General features: G+C 37.6%; 1 protein-coding gene across 6 annotated transcripts in view; it reads right to left on the minus strand.

Moving 5' to 3' along the window:
* The window catches only part of INF2 (inverted formin 2), a 77,226-nt gene that overhangs the window by 26,142 nt on the left and 30,706 nt on the right, over positions 1-20,378 (minus strand). For 5 of the 6 annotated variants that reach the window (XM_039352531.1, XM_039352533.1, XM_039352535.1 and 2 more), the window contains exons 2-7: positions 7,711-8,119; positions 6,581-6,696; positions 5,257-5,416; positions 4,607-4,640; positions 3,523-3,664; positions 2,090-2,231 (exon numbers count right to left, since the gene is read on the minus strand). In XM_039352531.1, the coding sequence (XP_039208465.1) occupies positions 2,090-2,231; positions 3,523-3,664; positions 4,607-4,640; positions 5,257-5,416; positions 6,581-6,696; positions 7,711-8,104 (988 nt within the window). In that variant the 5' untranslated portion in view covers positions 8,105-8,119. Of the gene's footprint in view, positions 1-2,089; positions 2,232-3,522; positions 3,665-4,602; positions 4,641-5,256; positions 5,417-6,580; positions 6,697-7,710; positions 8,120-20,378 lie in introns of those variants that run through there. The other variant, XM_039352536.1, reaches the window with a different exon arrangement.

The raw sequence follows: 20,378 nt of genomic DNA on the forward strand, positions 1-20,378 counted from the left end.
TCTCTTTTCAAATAAATGTCACAATGAACATTTTTAAGATGGTATCTTTTGAAAATGAACAATGTTTTCAAACAGATTCATACAGATGAAAATCAGGGAAAAATGGTTTAAAACATAGAAATAAGCAATTTGTTTGGTTCAAGCTACATAGTGTACACCCAAGCCTCAGTGTGTGGACTGGCACTGGTTCACGGCATGCACAAACAAGCAAAGCCCCATCCTTGGGATGCAGGCAGCATGCAAAACCACATCCCCTCCGATTCACAGCAAAAACCTTTTCCACTGAACTAGTCCCTTATGCCCAAAAGGTTTGGGGCTGCTATGCTAGACATGGGGTGTCTTATAGCCTTCCTTCCCAAACCAGGCAACTGTGGAGCCAAACGGATCTACTTTAAGAGAGAATGTCAGTTGGAGAGCTATGCATAAAAAAAAAATCAGCACTCTGTCTCCACCATTTTCTTTAAGTGCTCCTGCTTGAAGTGTATTGATGTCTGAACTTTTTATCTTCTGTTTGAAGTTCATATCCCTTTCTGCTATTTCTCTACTTCATACTAGAATGCAACACTGATTGGTAACCCTGTAACTATGACTGCCATAACTGAAGACAAGTATATTACATATGTATTTCATATTATTATATTTTTATTAAAAGTAAAATTGCTATATTTAAATTTAAATGTTTATTTTGATTTCTTGAAAAAGCTTTTTATTAGGAGAGTTGAGAATAGGAAAGGCTTTCACAGACTTTTCCTTTACGTTATTTGTAAAATACTGAAAGATGTAGTATTTTCTCTGTTGCTCGTGCTGATCTAACAGTTGGAAAGCTACTCTGTTCTTATTTTTGTATATTCTTATTTTTGTTTCTCATGCTCACTATGCAATTTTACAAGATCACCTAAGAAACTACTTAAGTGAATATATGTAAACATGTTCCTTGCTTGTGTTTTGCCATTTGACCATATCAGTGTAGAGGCATTTACTGTTGTCTGAAGAGAGTGTTACATTAATGACTGAGTAGAGGGAAGGGTGATTTTGAGCCCATACGGGGATTTATGAACCAGAGAAACCATACACAAACTCTGAACCTTAAGAATCAAAACTTTATAGTGACAATTGAGACTAATAAATGAAATAGGCTCAACTGAGATTCCCTCTGTATTCAAGCATTTATTGCAATGATCAGGTAGTTGTATACTCTGGGTGCAGTAATAACCTGAAGGCATAAGAGATCTAAACATCTGTCTTTTTCGGCAGAAAATTACCTTTTGCATAAGGATTATTGATAATGGGATCATAGTATGAGTTGAAGAAAGCCTATTAATAAAGGTCTCATGCCTAGCATGAGTGCATTCTCCATGAACTAGAAATCTTTCAGACCTAACTAAAGCAAGGTCATTGTGGTAAGATCATCTTCTATAAAAGGGGTGTCAAACTGCCGGCCCGCGGGCCAGATGCGTCATGATAAAACCGTGCCCACCCCATTGCTGGCAACAGAAAAAAAGTCACGATATGTCATGACACATCATGTGACGTTGTGAGTTTGACATCCTTTTTCTATAATATAACAACCAGAAGATATATCAGCCAAATCAGTGCAGTACCATCTGTGAACACAACTGTGACCTGACCTGGAAATATCCTAAGCTGCAAACCAAATCCACTTCCTAAAACAGCTGATGGAACTTCTATCTTGCGTGGACTGAACCTCAGTTTATTGGCTCATACATAATCCAGCATTGTTTCCAGTGATAACTCCCTTTGTTCTGGATAAAGAATTCTCTGGCAGCAAACTTTCTTTAGAAGGAAACAGGAAACAGGAAATTAGATAGAAAATGTTTACTTATATTGTTTTTGAGCAACACAATCTTTCATCCACAATTTTCTATTGCCACCTGTCCTCTAGTGCCAAAGTACTTTTTCCTTTATTCTGTTGGTCTAGGAAGATGATATAAATGGGGCAGAAGTCTGTTATAAACCTGGTGGGTCACAATTCCAGAGCCAGATTTCTTAAACTAAACATGAAACTTGTATTTTGGCTTGTTTTGTTTTTTGGGGAACATGAGATGCATCACAGTGCCTTAAAACTTACTGTCATTTGCAAGCAAGATGGCTCTGCTTACTAACATTTCTAAGGATTCCCAGAGCAACAGGCTGGAGCGATGAGATGGTTCGAGATGCAAGAGGCTCTGGAGAATGGACAGCAATTGAATGGAGACTGGGGAGCTGCTCACCTAAAACAGAAAGTGAAACTTTGAACTATTATCTCTGTATATATTACAGTACTGATGCCACTGTAGTGATGCTACTCTAGTATTACAATCAGTGCTACCAAAAAACCAGAGCCATAAGATGAGTCTTTATTAAAATTAGATTCAATGATTGTTACAACAGCAAAGAGTTACTATTCTATATATAATTATCTAATGATATATAACCATATTGATATATCTAGATATATATGCATATATGGGATGGCATAATGGCTCAGTGGTTAAGACGCTGGCCTTGCAGGCTGGAAAGCTAGTAGCCCAGATTTGAGATCTGAACACCATGCAACAGGGGGAGCCCCTGTCCTTGTTCCAGCTCCTGCCAACCTAGCAGTTTGAAAGCAGGCAAATGAGAGTAGATAAATAGGTACCACTAGTGGTGGGAAGATAACAGTGCTCCATGACATCATGCTGGCCATATGGCCATAGAAATGTCTTCAGATAGCATTGTCTCAATGGCCTTGAAATGGAGATGAGCACCGCCCCCTGAAGTTGGCAACAACTATTGGAGTAAAATCTTTAAGGACTTCTTTAACATTACATTCTCTCTCTCTCTTCCTTCCCCCCCTCTCTCTATATTTGTGTGTGTGTGTGTGTGTATTTCCCATTTGTGGAAAGAATCTCAAGATGTAAATTCAATGGGTATGTATGCAAATGCAGCGCATATCCTTGTACTAGAACAGATAACAATTACAAATAGTATATAAAGCTCATATGGGGGAAAATGCCACTTTGCTTCTACAAACTAGTGAAATGGTGTTCTGCAACTATGAAAGTATTATGCTTCATATTTAAGCAGCAGGTTTACGCAGAGAATTCAATGGATTATATTAAAGCAAGACCAATTTTCACAGACTTGCCCCAGATTTTAGATGATTATTTTTCAAAAGGAAAACATCAAAGCTGGGTGACAAAGGGGTAGGATGAGAGCTGTTTAAAAAGTCAGGATGACTCTAGGATCATTCCCTTTCCTCCTGAGCTCAAGACACTCTCCATCATACTAATTGGCCTGAAATATTCAGTCAATTTCTGAAGATGATTTGGAACTGAGTGTCCCCAGAGCGAGTATAAGAAGCCAACTGTACACTGTGTCTTTAATTGATTGTGTGGCTTATTAAAGTTTTATTCTCTTAACTTTTGATATATAATATTTGTACAGTTTTAAATCAGTATTTAGGAATGCTGATTCTATGGGATGATGAAGGGAAGCAGAAAGAAAGAGGAATTATATGTTGCATTAAAAAGAAAATATTACTTTGTTGAACAGAGATGAGAAAACATCTTGATGATTATTCATATCAATGCCATCACATATTCTCAGTAACTCTTCATCATCTTCAGTCTTAGCCTCCTCAAATGTCTCACACTGGATAAGCAGGTCCTCATCTTCTATGTCTCTATATAAAACCCACAACAATAAATATTAGCAATTCATTAATCAAGATAACTTTTTAAATTTTAAAATCATAACAGTTAATAATTCTGTAGTAGATGCGAATATCCCATCTCTGTATCTGACTGATGAAAACTCTTAAGTTGATGAAATTTCAAGCTAAAGAAATGTGGGAATAAAAGTTTATCCTAAAACCAAACTTATACGGAAGAAAGAAAGAATGATAGTTTGCTTGTTATCATAATGACAAGATTGATTATTTACTTACTTACTTACTTACTTACTTACTTACTTACATACATACTTACTATATTTCTGAACTGTCCTTCTCCCTCAAAGAAGAACTTTTTACAGGTAACACATAATTTTACAAGTAACACACACAGACAGACCAACCAGATGTGACAACCATCACACTGTAATCTAGATTAGCTAGCCTAGGCCGCTTTAGCTTCAGTGGGAATAGAGATGACCACTGCAAAATAGTTTCAAGTAGTTTCTGGGGAGATTGCTAAGACAGTCAAATTTTAAGCAAGTTTTACAGATCTCAAGTTGATAGAAAATAATTTGAAAAAGTATATCTAGATTTTTTTTATTTAATGAAGGATAAAGGAAGATGATGGTGAAGATAAACGAAACAGCAATTATTACTCAATCTGATGGATAGAAATCTTGCTGAACCAAAAGAGACAATCAATGAAACCTTGCTATTTTAAAGGAAATACTATTGTGGTCAACTGTATTTCAGCTCATATCTGTTTCCTTCTACACTCTGCAAGAAGGAACTAGACACTAGAGATACAACAGTAGACTCAAAGAATTATTCTGATAAGGAAATGCCTCTCCCTTAATCATGTGCTGTATTACAGTACAAAATTGTGAAACAATTATCCTATTTCAAATATAATATAGTTACATATTACATATTACATAATAAATCACTCACCGCAGTTTGCTTAAAATATCCAATAACTGAAGACCTGGAAATAGAGAAGAGGAAAAAAACACTCCGTCAATATATGGTCTAATAAAAACAAACTACTTTAGCATCAATAACACTAACAAATATGCCACACAGAAAATGGCTAAATGAGTACCAATTTAGACAGGGAGATCTTTTTGTGAAACAGATGTAAATTTAAAAATTGCTAAATGATACACAAAATGGAATTGCTAATTAAAAAGATTAAATATAGTTTAGCAAGAAGGATCTGTTTTTCTGGAAACCAACTTTTTGTTTTGTTTTATTTTCTTGATTTAGATACATTCAGAGTAGATAAGTCTGTCAGGTCATAATGCTTAGATGGTTCCACCAAAGCAGGGGTTCCAACTGGGAATGCTCGCACCACCCATGGGTGCAAGACGATATTCCAGGGGGTACGAAAACATGGTCTTTCAAAATTACAGTGTATATGCATAATTTGTTGCCATCATTTCAAACTTTTGTAAGGGTGCGAGAATATATCAGAGGTGTTCTAGGCATGTGGGGTATAGAAGAGGTTGGGAGCCGCTGCACTAGAGCCTTGCTGATAGGCCAGGGAATCTTCTGACAAAGGTAATTTCATATGGAACATCTGAACTGAAAACCATTCTTACCAATGAATTCATTCCGGAGCTGCATCCTCCCTTTCAGTTCCTCTGTTCCCAATATAACTGCATTGATGGCACTCAAGAGTGTTATCATGTAGGGCACATTGTCTGTGACCGAGAGCTCATTCATAATGATGCTGAACCGGTACTGTTGGTTTTTCACAGTCTGTGGCAAAGGAGGCAAATCAAAGATGTACTGGACTGAGTACTATATTTCAAAACCAGGTTTGTTCAGCCTACTATTTTCACCTCAGTTTAGCAATGATCTTTAGAGTTTTAAGTAGAAAATTCAGAAATCTTGTTATGCTAGAAATCCAACTTGCAAAGTTTCACAAGCTGAACTATGGTTGTTCTCTGAAATAAGTTCCTCAATTCATGGGAAGTGGCAAGATGAAAAAAAAAAATGCTTCCATCACAACACTTTTATTTGTCTTAAGTATAATTAACTTTCCCTTTTTCAGATGTGAAGAACCTGTAGTTTTTTAGATGTGATTCAACTTTAATTCCCAGCATTCATCAGAGATCACATAGGCTGGATGGCTAAGCTTGTAGTTAAGCAATATTAAGGAACCATAGCTTCTACATCTCTGTGGTAACAATGATTTTAGTTATGAGAAAGAGGGCCATTGAAATGGACTGGCATTTAATAATAGATTAAAAACAGAAGATTTTTTTGACACAATTTATTACCCACCATTGGAATTCCTTACTATATAATGTGTTAATAGGAGCCATTGGTATAGTCAATAGAGGCAACAGAAAGGACAGACATGGGAAAATATAGTTGAATTCCTTATCGGAGGGTAAGAGTTTGTGTGTATGTGTGTTCTAAAAATGAGGCCAGCAATCTTTTTGAACCACTTGACATATTTAGCATTTTAAGGAATGTCCCTCCCATCTCATTGTGTGCGTGTTTTAAGGTAGATGGGTACAAAACTCTAGTCTGTAGATAGGCACAATTTTTCTTTTTTAAGAATGTCTATGAGGTCCAGAGGAAGTTTGCTGTCATTTTAGGGGCAGAGTTGAATGATGTTGGAGAATGACATTTTGCTTTGCAGCTTATCAGTTTTTAATTAATTTAAATTTTAATAATCTCAAAGGAAATAAAAAGTGTGCAGCTAATCTGAAGCATGCCAAGGAAGATTTGTATTGTCTTAAATACCAGATTACCTAATCCTGCTCTGCAGGTTCAGAAGAGACTTAATGACTTCACCCCATTTGTGACTTTCTGAATGAGGACCAATGAGATGGACTAATTGGTTTGATTCTGAAGAGCTATACTGATTGATGCAGATTATGGTATTCATTATATATCAGATTTTTTACTTGCCTTGTAATGGTCTAGAGCATCCAAAGCCAGTGCATGTCCATCAAATGAATAAATGCAGAGAGCAGCCAGGAGTTCAAACACTTGCTTTTTGACCATGATATTTGAAGTATCCAATGCTTAAAAGACAAAAAAGGACAATTATATATTAGAATTATACTGTGTATTTTATGGATGATGTAGTTTGAAAATGATTTTTTCTATTTAATTCTAAATTTAGGGGACCCAATCTAGATTGAGACTCTAATATGGGAATGAATGGGGTCTTAATTTTTTGTCTCTTGTCCCAATACAAATGCAATTCATTCTATTTGACATCCGTCCCCTAGATAGGATTGCAGCTCTCCAGTTTATAAGCTAATTCAATACCCTATACTATACCAAACTTCTGTACTCCAATTTTCTACATATCTTTTTTCTTCTTCCTCAGCTATGTAATATAATGTACAAGGCATTTTTTGTGAGACATCTCTTTATATTCAACCCTTTGTAGTGTACCTAACAATCGAGTTCTATTGATCTGAAGAAGGCCAGGGGAGAGTTAATTTCTTTTTATGAATTATTTCCTGCTTTTCTGAAATAGGTACACATGTTATTTTCCCTTGGTGTGTAATTGAAGAGTGGCAGGAGAGAAAGGCTGCAGAACACTGGAGAGATGATTGCACAATACATGACAGGACAGGACATTCTTATTTACCCTTCAGCCATTTCATACTCAAAGCCTTTCCCCACTGCTGAGCTGAAGAGCTATTATCCATCAATTCTTGAGTCAGCAGAAAACTATACTGTCATGACATTTCCTGTCCTGCTTTCATTTCTACTGCCTCTATTTCAAGTCACAGCACTCATGATGATTTCCCTGCAAGGGATGACAAAGCCTACATCTTTTTCAGTGTCATGATTGCTAGTTTATTCAGTTGTCCCCACTAACTTCTGTGCTTCCTAGGGATTCCTGAACAGCTCTAAAATCCTGTAATAATGATCCCCAACCATGAAATCATAAAAAATCAAATAATAAATAATCCAAAGGGGGGAGGGAGAGAGGGAAGGAGGGAGGGAGGGAGGGAGGGAGAGAGAGAGAGAGAGAGAGAGAGAGAGAGAGAGAGAGAGAGAAAGAGAGAATGTGTCCTCACCTTGAGAGAGTTTCCTGACATAACCTTCATTGCTCACGATATATTCAATGCCCTTCTGAGAGTTCATTACTGCCCGCACACAGTTGATGCATGTCAGCTGCAGGAGGGCATCTGAGATCCTAGAAACTCCTCTCCCCGACAGTCTGTCTAGGGCTTCTAACAGAAGATCCAGTCCACAGAGTTCCAAAAACTGGACCATCCAACCATCATCACTACTTTCCAGCCGTTTCTTGAGCCCCGAGTAATTCACCACCGAAGGGATCTGCAAGAGACGAATGCAGAGCTCTGGCTCCGCATTTTCCAGATTGGCTTCTGTTTGATCTGAATCCTGGGAACCCAGCCTTTCTTTCAAGACACTCCATTTCTTGTGTGCATTTTCTTTCTTGCTAGACATTTTGGCAGGTTGCTCCTAAAATAGGAAGAGGAAAAACAGACATCAAAATTTCATTAATGTTGTTATGTTTGTCTGTAAATGACTTCCCCACAAATTACTGTCCAAATCACCAGACAGATAAAGCTTTTACTGCCTTACCGGGAAGCTTCAATCTTCCAGAAGGATAATTAAGCCTATGTCTGCTCAGTTCTTTTCTCCTCTATTCCACAAATTGTTCTATCAACTCAGGATTGTAAGAACATAAGCAATCGCCTGATGCACCAGACCCTTGATCTCCCTAGTCCAACAGTATTTTCTCTTAATGGCCAACAAGCTGCACAAGGAAACTCATTAATGTCTTTTTAGAGACTGTCACACTGCCATCAAGAGCCACTGAATCCTATGACTTCCATGAATTCATCTAATCCTTTTTTGAAGCTAGCAAGCAGTAGCTAGCATCACATCTCATAGTAATATGTTCTCGAGTTTAGTTACATATTGGATTAAAAAATTTTTTTGCCTCTCCTGATTCTTCCATGATTCAATCAAACAACATCCTTTTTTCCCCCTACAACTGGCCCCTTTATCTCCAGCCTCGTCCTCATGAGAAACCCATTTGTGCATTCTGAAGCCTCATTAGATGTTTGTTAACCATTCTCAAATTTTACTAATGAATGGACTGTAATAAGTATACCCTAAAATTCTCAATGTATCAATTGGCAACTGCTTGTTTCTTTATCTCATGAATATCCAACTTTAAAGAGCCTTTACAATGAACTCCTGAATGAGCAGGAATTGGCTTAAAAGAGACTTAAAGTCTCTTCCAGCCCTTACGTTATATGATGCTATGATTTTATGATGCTATAGAGATAGGATGATGCTTTGGTTAAAGCCTAGGGCTAATTCTCTTAAAATGGATAGAGGAAGTCTTTCTTGGATCAAGGTCACTTCCTGAAAGCTACATAGTTTATATTTCCTACAATTTTCTTGGCAACAATAGATGAGTAGATTGCCACAGTCTTTTTCTGAGAATCTTCTTTAGTTCTTCTCAGTCAAGTCTCATCCCTGGGATTTTTCTTGGTGGCCAATCATCATAACACTAATCATTTCATCAATTAACTGGGCAGGCATATCTAGCCTGAGAAAACTCAAGAAATTAAAAGCCTGCACATGTGCATCCGCCCCCACACATAGAACAATTGCTATCCTTTGCTACTTGTCTAGATTTCATCTCATCCCTTTTAAACAGTAAACATTTACAATTCTGTATATATACATATCTAATACAAATATTCCCCTTTATGGATTACTGCCTTGTCGTGGCGAAGGGGCTTGCGTAACTCAATGAAGCTATAAGCTATGCCGTGCAGGGCCACCCAAGACGGACAGGTTATAGCAGAGAGTTCTGACAAAATGTGATCCACTGGAGAAGGAAATGGCAAACCACTCCAGTATCTTTGCCATGAAAACCCCATGGACAGTACTAAAAGGCAAAAAGATATGACGCTGGAAGATGAGCCCCTCAGGTCGGAAGGTGTCCAATATGCTACTGGGGAAGAGCAGAGGGCTAGTACTAGTAGCGCCAGAAAGAATGAAGCGACTGGGCCAAAGCCGAAAGGATGCTCAGCTGTGGATATTTCTGGTGGTGAAAGGAAAGTCCGATGCTGTAAAGATTTTTTCTCCATAGGAACCTGGAATGTAAGATCCATGAATCAACGCAAGCTAGACGTAGTCAAAAAAGAGATGACAAGACTGAACATCGACATCTTAGGAATCAGCGAACTAAAATGGACAGGAATGGGTGAATTTAACTCAGATGACCATCAAGTATACTACTGTGGGCAAGAATCCCTCAGAAGAAATGGAGTAGCCTTCATAGTCAATAAAAGAATAGGAAAAGCAATACTGGGATACAATCCCCAAAATGACAGAATGATCTCAATTTGAATCCAAGGCAAACCATTCAATATCACAGTAGTCCAAATCTATGCCCCAACCACTGGTGCTGAAGAGGATGAAATTGAAGGTTAGAGGATGAAATATAAGGTTCTATGAAGCCCTACAGCACCTTATAGAATTAACACCAAAAAATGATGTCCTTATCATCATGGGGGATTGGAATGCTAAGGTAGGAAGCCAAAAGATAACTGGAATAACAGACAAGTTTGGCCTTGGAGTACAAAATGAAGCAGGGCACAGGCTGATAGAATTTTGTCAAGAGAATACGATGGTCATAACAAACACTCTTTTCCAACAACCCAAGAGACGGCTCTACACATGGACATCACCAGACGGTCAACATAGAAATCAGATTGACTATGTGCTCTGCAGCCAAAGATGGAGAAGCTCTATACAGTCAGTAAAAACAAGACCAGGAGCTGACTGTGGCTCAGATCATGAGCTTCTCGTTGCAAAATTTAGGCTTAAATTGAAAAAAGTAGGGAAAAGCACTAGGCCACTCAGGTATGAACTAAATCATATTCCTGATGAATATACAGTAGAGGTGACAAATAGATTTAAGGAACTGGATCTGATAGACAGAGTGCCTGAAGAACTATGGATGGAAGTTCGCAACATTGTACAAGAGGTAGCAACTAAAACCATCCCAAAGAAAAAGAAATGCAAGAAAGCAAAATGGCTGTCTGAGGAAGCTTTGCAAATAGCTGAGGAAAGAAGGGAAGCGAAAGGCAAAGGAGAAAGAGAAAGATACACCCAATTGAATGCAGAATTCCAGAGAGTAGCTAGAAGAGATAAGAATGCCTTCTTAAATGAACAGTGCAAAGAAATAGAAGAAAACAACAGAATAGGGAGGACCAGAGATCTCTTCAAGAAAATTGGAGATATGAAGGGAACGTTTCATGCAAAGATGGGCATGATAAAGGACCAAAATGGCAGAGACCTAACAGAGGCAGAAGAGATTAAGAAGAGATGGCAAAACTACACAGAAGAACTATACAAGAATGAGCTTAACATCCCAGATAACCACAATGAGATGGTCATTGACCTCGAACCAGACATCCTAGAATGTGAAGTGAAATGGGCCTTAGAAAATCTGAGCAACAACAAAGCTAGTGGAGGTGACAGTATTCCAGCTGAGCTATTCAAAATCTTAAAAGACGATGCAGTAAAAGTGCTACACTCAATTTGCCAGCAAATTTGGAAAACTCAACAGTGGCCACAGGATTGGAAAAGGTCAGTTTACATTCCAATTCCAAAGAAAGGCAATGCCAAAGAATGTTCAAACTATCGCACCATTGCACTCATTTCACATGCTAGTAAAGTTATGCTTAAAATCCTACAAGCTAGACTCCAGCAGTATGTGGATCGAGAACTACCAGAAGTACAGGCAGGATTTCGAAGAGGCAGAGGAACTAGAGATCAAATTGCCAACATACGCTGGATCATGGAGAAAGCTAGGGAGTTCCAGAAAAACATCTACTTCTGCTTCATTGACTATGCAAAAGCCTTTGATTGTGTGGATCACAACAAATTGTGGCAAGTTCTTAAAGAGATGGGAGTACCAGACCATCTCATTTGTCTCTTGAGAAACCTATATGCGGGTCAAGAAGCAACAGTGAGAACCGAACACGGAACCACTGATTGGTTCAAAATTGGAAAAGGAGTCCGGCAAGGCTGTATACTGTCGCCCTGCCTATTTAACTTATATGCAGAGCACATCATGAGAAAGGCAGGGCTAGATGAATCAAAAGTTGGAATTAAGATTGCCGGGAGAAATATCAACAACCTAAGATATGCAGATGATACCACTCTAATGGCAGAAAGTGAAGAGGAACTAAAGAGCCTCTTGATGCGGGTGAAGAAGGAGAGTGCAAAAGTTGGCTTGAAACTCAACATTAAGAAAACCAAAATCATGGCATCCGGCCCTCTCAATTTCTGGCAAATAGATGGGGAAGAAATGGAGGTAGTGACAGATTTTATTTTTCTAGGCTCAAAGATCACCTCAGATGGGGACTGCAGCCAAGAAATTAAAAGACGCTTGCTCCTGGGGAGGAAAGCTATGGCAAATCTAGACAGCATACTAAAAAGCAGAGACATCACCCTGCCAACAAAAGTGCGTATAGTCCAGGCCATGGTTTTCCCAGTTGCAATGTATGGCTGTGAAAGTTGGACCATAAGAAAGGCTGAGCGCAAAAGAATTGAGGCCTTTGAACTATGGTGCTGGAGAAGACTCCTGCGAGTCCCTTGGACTGCAAGGCGTTCAAACCGGTCAGTCCTAGAAGAGATCAACCCCGACTGCTCTTTAGAAGGCCAGATCCTGAAGTTGAAACTCAAGTACTTTGGCCACCTAATGAGAAGGAAGGATTCACTGGAGAAGAGCCTAATGCTGGGAAAGATTGAGGGCAATAGAAGAAGGGGACGACAGAGAATGAGATGGCTGGATGGAGTCACTGAAGCAGTAGGTGTGAATTTAAATGGACTCCAGAAGATGGTAGAGGACAGGAAGACCTGGAGGAACGTTGTCCATGGGGTCGCGATGGGTCGGACACGACTTCGCAATTAACAAAAACAACAACAAATACAAATATTACAAATATGTATTATAATACCCTTATATAATATCATATTTTAATCTACTGTGTTTGTATAAATTAGTCCCATATTTCATTATACTTGTCTATACAAAGTCTACGTCTATAGGCAATCCGCTCATAAGTGGCAAGTGCAGTTATTTCTTCAATCCATTACATGAAAAGAGCCACCCATTTAACTTTCCAATGCTGAAGAATCAGCCTTCTGGCCATAATAAGAGCATGGAAAATTCCAATTGCCAAATCCCATGCATATTTAAAAGAATATTTTTCTGGGAAAAGTTTAGCTTTTGGCGTGCAATCATATTTATATAAACCACTATTTTCTCCCAAAACATAGTAAGTATAAGGGCCTTGTAAAAGCACGTGTTTTAAAGAAGCATTATCCTTATTATACCTTCATGAATTGTTACTGCTTACTGTTAAAATGATTTATCATAGTGTTTCTTTCTCCTTGCTCTTTCTTTTAATTTGACAAAATAGTCAAATAGTCAAGATATAGTCGCATCCCTAATTTATATTTTTGTTCTAGTAATAAGCCACAAAGATTTTCATAACAAAATTAACAATTAACGTTTCCTTAAATTTGTTTGCTGCCCATCTCGTGCGAGGTGACAATAAAACTAGGACACTTCTCTTCCTCCAAAGTTATATCAAGGTATGTTGTGTAAAATACTGAGAAGATGTACAGGTAGTCCTTGACTTACGACAGCTTACTTTAGTAAACATTAGAATGGATCTCCCCAGAGCTGTTTATGACCCAGTTTTGAAATTCTAACAGTGCCGCCATCCGCAGTCACACAATCACATTTTGGACTTCACAATTTTGCCAGAAACATTTGGTAAACTTCTGATTTCTGGCAAAAAATGCCCATTGGGTACAGTTAATTTGCTTAACGATCACCATATTCGCTTAACAACCATTGAAAAAAAGCTGGTACCATCAGGCACAGTCACATGGTGACCCACTAAACAACTGCCAGGTTCAATCATAGTCCTAAGTCAAGGACTAACTGTAATGTAATTCTGAAGCATCCATGGGGCTATCATCTAAACCAGGGGTGTCAAATTGCTGGTCCGCGGGCCGGTTGCGTCATGCGGAGGCTGTGCCTACCCAGCTCCGACAATGCGAAAAAAGTCACGATATGTTGCGACATGTCACGTGATGCGACGAGTTTGACACCAGTGATATAAGCACTTTACTCTCAAATGTGATAGGAGAAATCTGCCTGTTATCTTGAAACAAAAATTCACTTTTGACTTTAGAGAACCCTTGTTAGCTTTTTCTCCAGCCCTTCCTACTGCCTTTCAGCTGAGTTCGATTTGTTCCCTGCCAGGGGGGATAATTCACCTCTCCTTTAAAATTTCTCAGAAAAAGAAAACCTGAGTTTTCCATCCTACAGATATTGTACAACCATAACTTTTGCTCATGCTTTCCCCAACAACATTTGCAGGATCTGACCTAATTTTTCAAATGTAACATTTCAGCTGCCTTTCCTGAAACTTAGGACAAAGCTCTGTTTATGCTGTAAAGGCCTTTCCTACCAGAGAAATATATCACCAGAAAGGAATGTATGGTAGGTTGCATGAACTGTAGCAAAATAACTCCTGACCTATGCTTTGCCAAAGAACTCGCAGACATCTTAAATTAAAAAGTATCTGGGGGTGGAGAAATAATATTCCAAATGTGGTATCCTTATTCTTAATGTTGATACAGGGAGTGTTTTTCTTTAAATAGCTGCAGGGATATTTATTCCCAAGAAAATTAAAAGAGGCTCCTCTCCAAATGACATGGTACACTATACATTAAAAAAAAGTAAAGACTTCTGAAGCCAGCCTTGCCTTCTGGCTACAATATGGATATGGCTTGCCATTACTTTCTTCCCTGTTATTTCTTAAACTTTCTACAAATTAAATTTTCCTGGTTGTCTCCCCATCCAAATGCTAACTAGGTTTGAGCTTGCTTAATCCTTTGAGATCAACGAATGTTGGCTAGGTACTGTCATCTATTGGAGCACATATGAGAATAGCAGTTTGATCATGGAACATTCTTCTCATGGAGGTGTAAGTGGCAACACCATTCAATTAAGCAGCACTTTCAAAATATTTTTTTTCCAGTATTTTAAATTATATTATGCTGACTGACATGGTATTTGCGGAACTTCAGCTCTCAGCTGAAGAAGCTTCTTGGGTGAGAAGCAAAACATCTTCAATGAAAAACAAGAAAGTCCTGTTGTCTCGTGAAAAAAAGCACCTTTGGGACACCCAGGTATTATGCTTTCTCTGTGGCAATGCATCCCTGCAGAGATGGCCCTGACCCTGTTTGTTTTTCCATAACATATTAAAGACCTGGTTGCTCCCTCAGGCATTTGGACTGGAAGGTGAAGCAGGTTCTGCAGGTTACCGGTAATATTGTTTTCTTATGCACTGGAATTGTTGTTATGCTCGCAGACATTAAGGCTAGGATTGTTTCCTTTGTTGAAATTGTTTTTAACTCTGTATACCATCTAGAGTCATTGCTACAAGATACGTGGCCATATAGCGTGTTTAAACAAATAAATAACATTTTCTGTCATTCTTTCATTGCGATTCACCTCAGGAGTTTTTGTGGGGGAGGAGGAAATACTACTGACATCATGTTGAGCTCCCGAAGGAAAAGCAAGATACAAATTTAACAACTGAATAAATAAAATGTCCTTATTTGCTATTGGATGTTGTTCTATTTCTTTTTATTATAGATTTGCACTACCAAATTTTTCCATCATTATTTATTATATTACAGGATAGGAAGAGTACAGACACTGTACAGAAGAGCAACAAAGATGATTAGGGGACTGGAGACTAAAACATATAAGGAACGGTTGCTGGAATTGGGTATGTCTAGTTTAATGAAGATAAGGATGAGGGGGGACATGATAGCAGTGTTCCAATATTTCAGGGACTGCCACAAAGAAGAGGGAGTCAAGCTATTTTCTAAAGCGCCTGAAGGCAGGACAAGAAGCAATGGATGGAAACTAACCAAAGAGAGAAGCAACCTAGAACTAAGGAGAAACTTCTTGACAGTTAGAACAATTAACCAGTGGAACAATCTGCCTCCAGAAGCGGTGAATGCTCCAACACTGGAAATTTTTAAGAAGAAACTGGACATCCATTTGTCTGAAATGGTATAGGGTTACCTGCCTGAGCAGTGGGTTGGATCTGATGACCTCCAAGGTCCCTTCCAACTTTATTATTATTATTATTATTATTATTATTATTATTATTATTATTATTATTATTATTGAACTTTGGTGTTGGAGAAACTCCTAAGAATACTGTGGATAGTCCAGAAAACAAACACATGGATCATCAAACAAAACAACCCAGAGTTCTCACTCAAACTCAAATAACCAGACTCAAATTATCCTATGTTGGATACAGTATGCAAAGCTCTCTGGAAAAGGCTTTGATACTGGGAAAAGTGGAACAAAAAAAAAAAAAGAAGAAGAAGTGGAAAACCAGCAACAAAATGGATGGATTCAGTTACAGTGGCGATGGGACACCATTGGAAGTCATGACAAACCATATTAGGGACAGATTTTCATGGAGAAAATCTAACCACATGGTCACTAACAGTCAACACTGACGTGATGTCACATAATCTATTGATCTATATTATATTATATTATATTATTATATTATATTATTATATTATATTATTAAGAACAGACTAGCTACCACATCTGATTTTCAAAATCCAGATAGCAATAAAGAGATGTCACAACTTTTTGTTGCAAACTAGTGGTAGTGTAGATTTTTAGAACCTGGATCTGACAAAGTAAGTAATCTCAAATTATGGGAGAGGATCAACCAGGAGGCATAAGCATTTTAGAGGTTGTCACTATTATTATTATTTTTAATCTGATCAAAGTTGCAAGGTTTTGTAGGAATTCTGTCAAAAATCACTCTAGATTTTGCTCCTTGCTTTGTCTGGGCAAGAAGACTATGGGTGTTCCCAGGCAAAGCAGGAGTGAATTTTGACAGAGCTCCCATTTTGCCTGAGCAAATCCTGGTAGGTGGCCACAAAACTGTGAAAAAATACGCACACAGACCAACATTTAATAATTAAGCAGTACATTTAGTTATTGCCCAATCCTGACCCCAGTGAAATAATATTTTATACATGGGGAAGCAACACACAAACTCATATATTATTTATGGAGTCACAGTATTGCAAAACTGGACAAATCTTCCCTGAAGGATTGTGTAAAACTATTCTTAATAAATAATAACATAGGCAGACAAGAATCAGTGGGTAGAATTAATACCCTTAATCCTTCTCTGCCCATTGGTTTTGTACTGCCAATGTAAGTAATTTCTCACAATTAAGCTGAAAGTGCAAAAGTAAAATGAATTAGGAAAGATGGGGTTAAACAATCTTAGTGTCATTGGCAAAAGAACTGAATCAGCTGAGAAAGGATGAAAACACCCCTTACAGCTGATTTTCTTGTGGCCTGATTGGTCCAAACACATATACCTTGATATCAAACCCCAGTCTGAGAGCTAACCTCCTTGAAGTAAAGCTAAAGAGCAATCAGTAATATTCAAGTAAATTCATTTAAATTGCAACATATGCCCCCCAATTACTCATTTGTAAAGCAGAGTAAGATACTGTAGTTCTTCTGTTGTGGAAATATTACATCTTTCCAGCCATCAAAATTGGAAAACAGTATTATTATTTTGGTCAGCAATTTATTATTTTGCCACCAATTCTCTGACAATTTCCTTCTAAAATATTGCTTTGTTTTCTTAGTACTGCAGTGACTGTCACAACTCTTGTAAGAAGCAGGTTGCCCAGTTTTGTGTAAGTAACACAGTTAAGGAAGAAAATACCTGAGCAAAGTAGGGTAGGGGGAAAGAGAGAAATTTGAAGATTACCAATGTTTTTCCAATGTGGCTCTGCGCTTCCAGCTTGCAACCCAGTTGTTTCTAGAACAAAGGGTCACAGGGCATGTTTAGAGATTTCTGATCACAGGAACTGTAAGTATCATCTGAGAACTACTTCCCTTAAAGTAAGCCCCACTGAGATAAATGAGATTTACTTCTGAGTAGACAAGCCACACATTCTATAGTGAATCAAATGTCTGGTTACAGCAACTGAAATTTCTCAGGAAGTTTTGTACTTCCCTAATTAATATTTCACACATCATGCTAAACCACTGAATTGTTTCTTTTGGGGTTTCACAGAATGTGAATCCAACTATTGTGGCATGTAAACTATGATTTATAAGAGACCATAATTGGCCTTTAATGGTGCATTATGGATTGTAATCCCAAAAGGAAGCAGGACAGATGGGGAGAACTAATTCTAGTTTTAGGTAATTGTGCTTTTACTCATGACTTGTTAAACAAGCTGTGGCTTAGGATAGTTTTTAATTCAGAGTGTGCATTTGTATTTGTAAAATTATAATCATTAGTTATATATCCTGAGCCCTAGAGTATTGCAGAACAGACATGCTAACTGAGGATTAGTCCTGAAAATAGGTCAGCAAAGTTACTTCTCCTTTCTAGCCTTCAATCTCAACTTTCTACTTTTGGAAACTTCAGTGAACTATTTAAAAACACAGCAGCTTTCTAAAAATACTGCTGCACTACGGGGAGTTGGAACAAACATAACTTTATTTTCCTTTATCTTTTTTTTAATGTTACAATACATACATTCTTTCTCAGTACCAATCTATTTCTTGGGAACTGGCTGTTGTGCTAAGTCTTTGATGATTTAATAATAAAAATAATGATAAAGTTGGAAGGGACATTGGAGGTCATCTAGTCCAACCCCTGCTCAGGCAGGAAACTCTATACCATTTCAGACAAATGGCTGTCTAGTCTTTTCTTAAAAACTTCCAGTGTTGGAGCATTCACAGCTTCTGGAGGCAGGTTGTTCCACTGATTAATTGTTCCGTCAGAAAATTTTTCCTTAGTTCTAGATTGCTTCTCTCTTTGATTAGTTTCCATCCATTGCTTCTTTTCCTGCCTTCAGGTGCTTTGGAGAATAGCTTGACTCCCTCAAGCTTATGGCTTATGGCTGCCCTAATTCATACTTAACGCAATTTGCTCAGGCAGATGTCAAAATAAAATGAAGAGAAGATTTGACATCTGAAGGATATACATCTCAATAGTTTTCTTATGTACACAACAGCAAGACTTACACAGTATATACATAATCGTGGAAAGATTTGGCATTGCTCACAATGGAAGAGCTGATGGTACAAATGATGGAGCTTGTGGAAATGGCAAAATTGACTAATTTGATTAGAGAAAACACACTGATTTATTGTAATGCTGACCCTTTCTGGACTTTTTTTGTGAAACAAAAAAATGAAATTATGATATAGGCTTGATTAGAAAAAAACAGTAGATGATGGGGGAAATGGAAGTTACATTGTAACCATAAAGTAAGATGTCAGTTTAAATTTATACTTATAACTATTTTAAAGGAAAATGGTAAGTCATTTTTTTTCTTTTTTAAAAAAATTTACTTTCTGCATTCTTGGCCTTATTCTCTTTTGCTTTCTTTACCTTTTTTCCTTCTCTCTTCTTAATTATTGGTTCTTGTTAGTTTTTATTTTTCTTGTTTAAAAGAATTAATAAAATTATCTTTAAAAAACATAAAGCAGAGCATACTTGGAGTAGTATGAACTGCACACATGTTAATTAATTAATTTTATTTGTTAACCAATAGTGTAACTGTAGGTGGTACACATAGAAGTAAGAACAAACACACACACACACACACATCGCTATAAGCTATAGAAGAGATGAAACCAATAGTAAAAAGTGGAGCTGAATACCTGATGAATATGAGAAGGGAAAGTGCTGTTTAGGTGTCCAGGGGAAGCATGATCCATAATGCAGGGAGCTGCTATAAAGAAAGCTTCTGGCCCAATACCCAGAAATCTCAAAGAGCAACAATTCTTAGCAGACCTTCTTGAGATGATTGAATGGGTGAAGTTGACTTTGACTCATCATGGAATAGCACTAAAATTACTGACTAGGAAGGGAGGAAGTCTCATGAGTATCCCTGTTTTCCACCCTGCTACTACTGCTCATCCTAATTTCTTTTTTCAACTTTATTCTCAAAAACATACATTTTAAATGTATTTTCTCATAGGTTAGGATATCATATGCAATTGTTTTTATGCACAAAGAAATCCTGGTATTCTGGAGGAAATCTGGGAATTCTGAATCAATCTGGAAGTCTTTAAACTAAAATGTTATGTACATTTACCTAGTAAAGTTTCAAATTCATATTGAACTATGGAATTCACTTGGTATAGGTAAATTTTGATTGTTGCACACTCTGATATAAACCAACCTTCAACAACTTGGGAATCCTTTACAAATTCACTCTCTAGCTTTCAAGATTCTCAGCCAGCATGGGAATTATTGCAAATTCTGGAACTAGTACACAGATCAGGATGGCAGTCAAACTAGAGAAAGCTAGCCTAGCCTACTCACATGATTTTTTTTGTAAGAGAAAATGATGCAAAGAAAAGTTATATATTCTGTATTGAATTCTTTGCTGAAAAGACTGAATAAAACTGAAATATACCTAGCATCTCTTTTTTGTTATGGAACATTGAACGACTTTGGTAACAACCCAGTTGTTAAGCTATTCTATTGGCTGAAAGAAGGGAAAATAGATAGCAGTGTTCCAAAATGGGAACAGTGAATAAGCTTTTTGTGAAAGCTTTTTACTGTCAAAG

The sequence above is a fragment of the Crotalus tigris genome, unplaced genomic scaffold, assembly GCF_016545835.1.
Source record: "Crotalus tigris isolate CLP2741 ecotype Arizona unplaced genomic scaffold, ASM1654583v1 scf7180000018436.2726382, whole genome shotgun sequence".
NCBI lineage: Eukaryota > Metazoa > Chordata > Lepidosauria > Squamata > Viperidae > Crotalus > Crotalus tigris.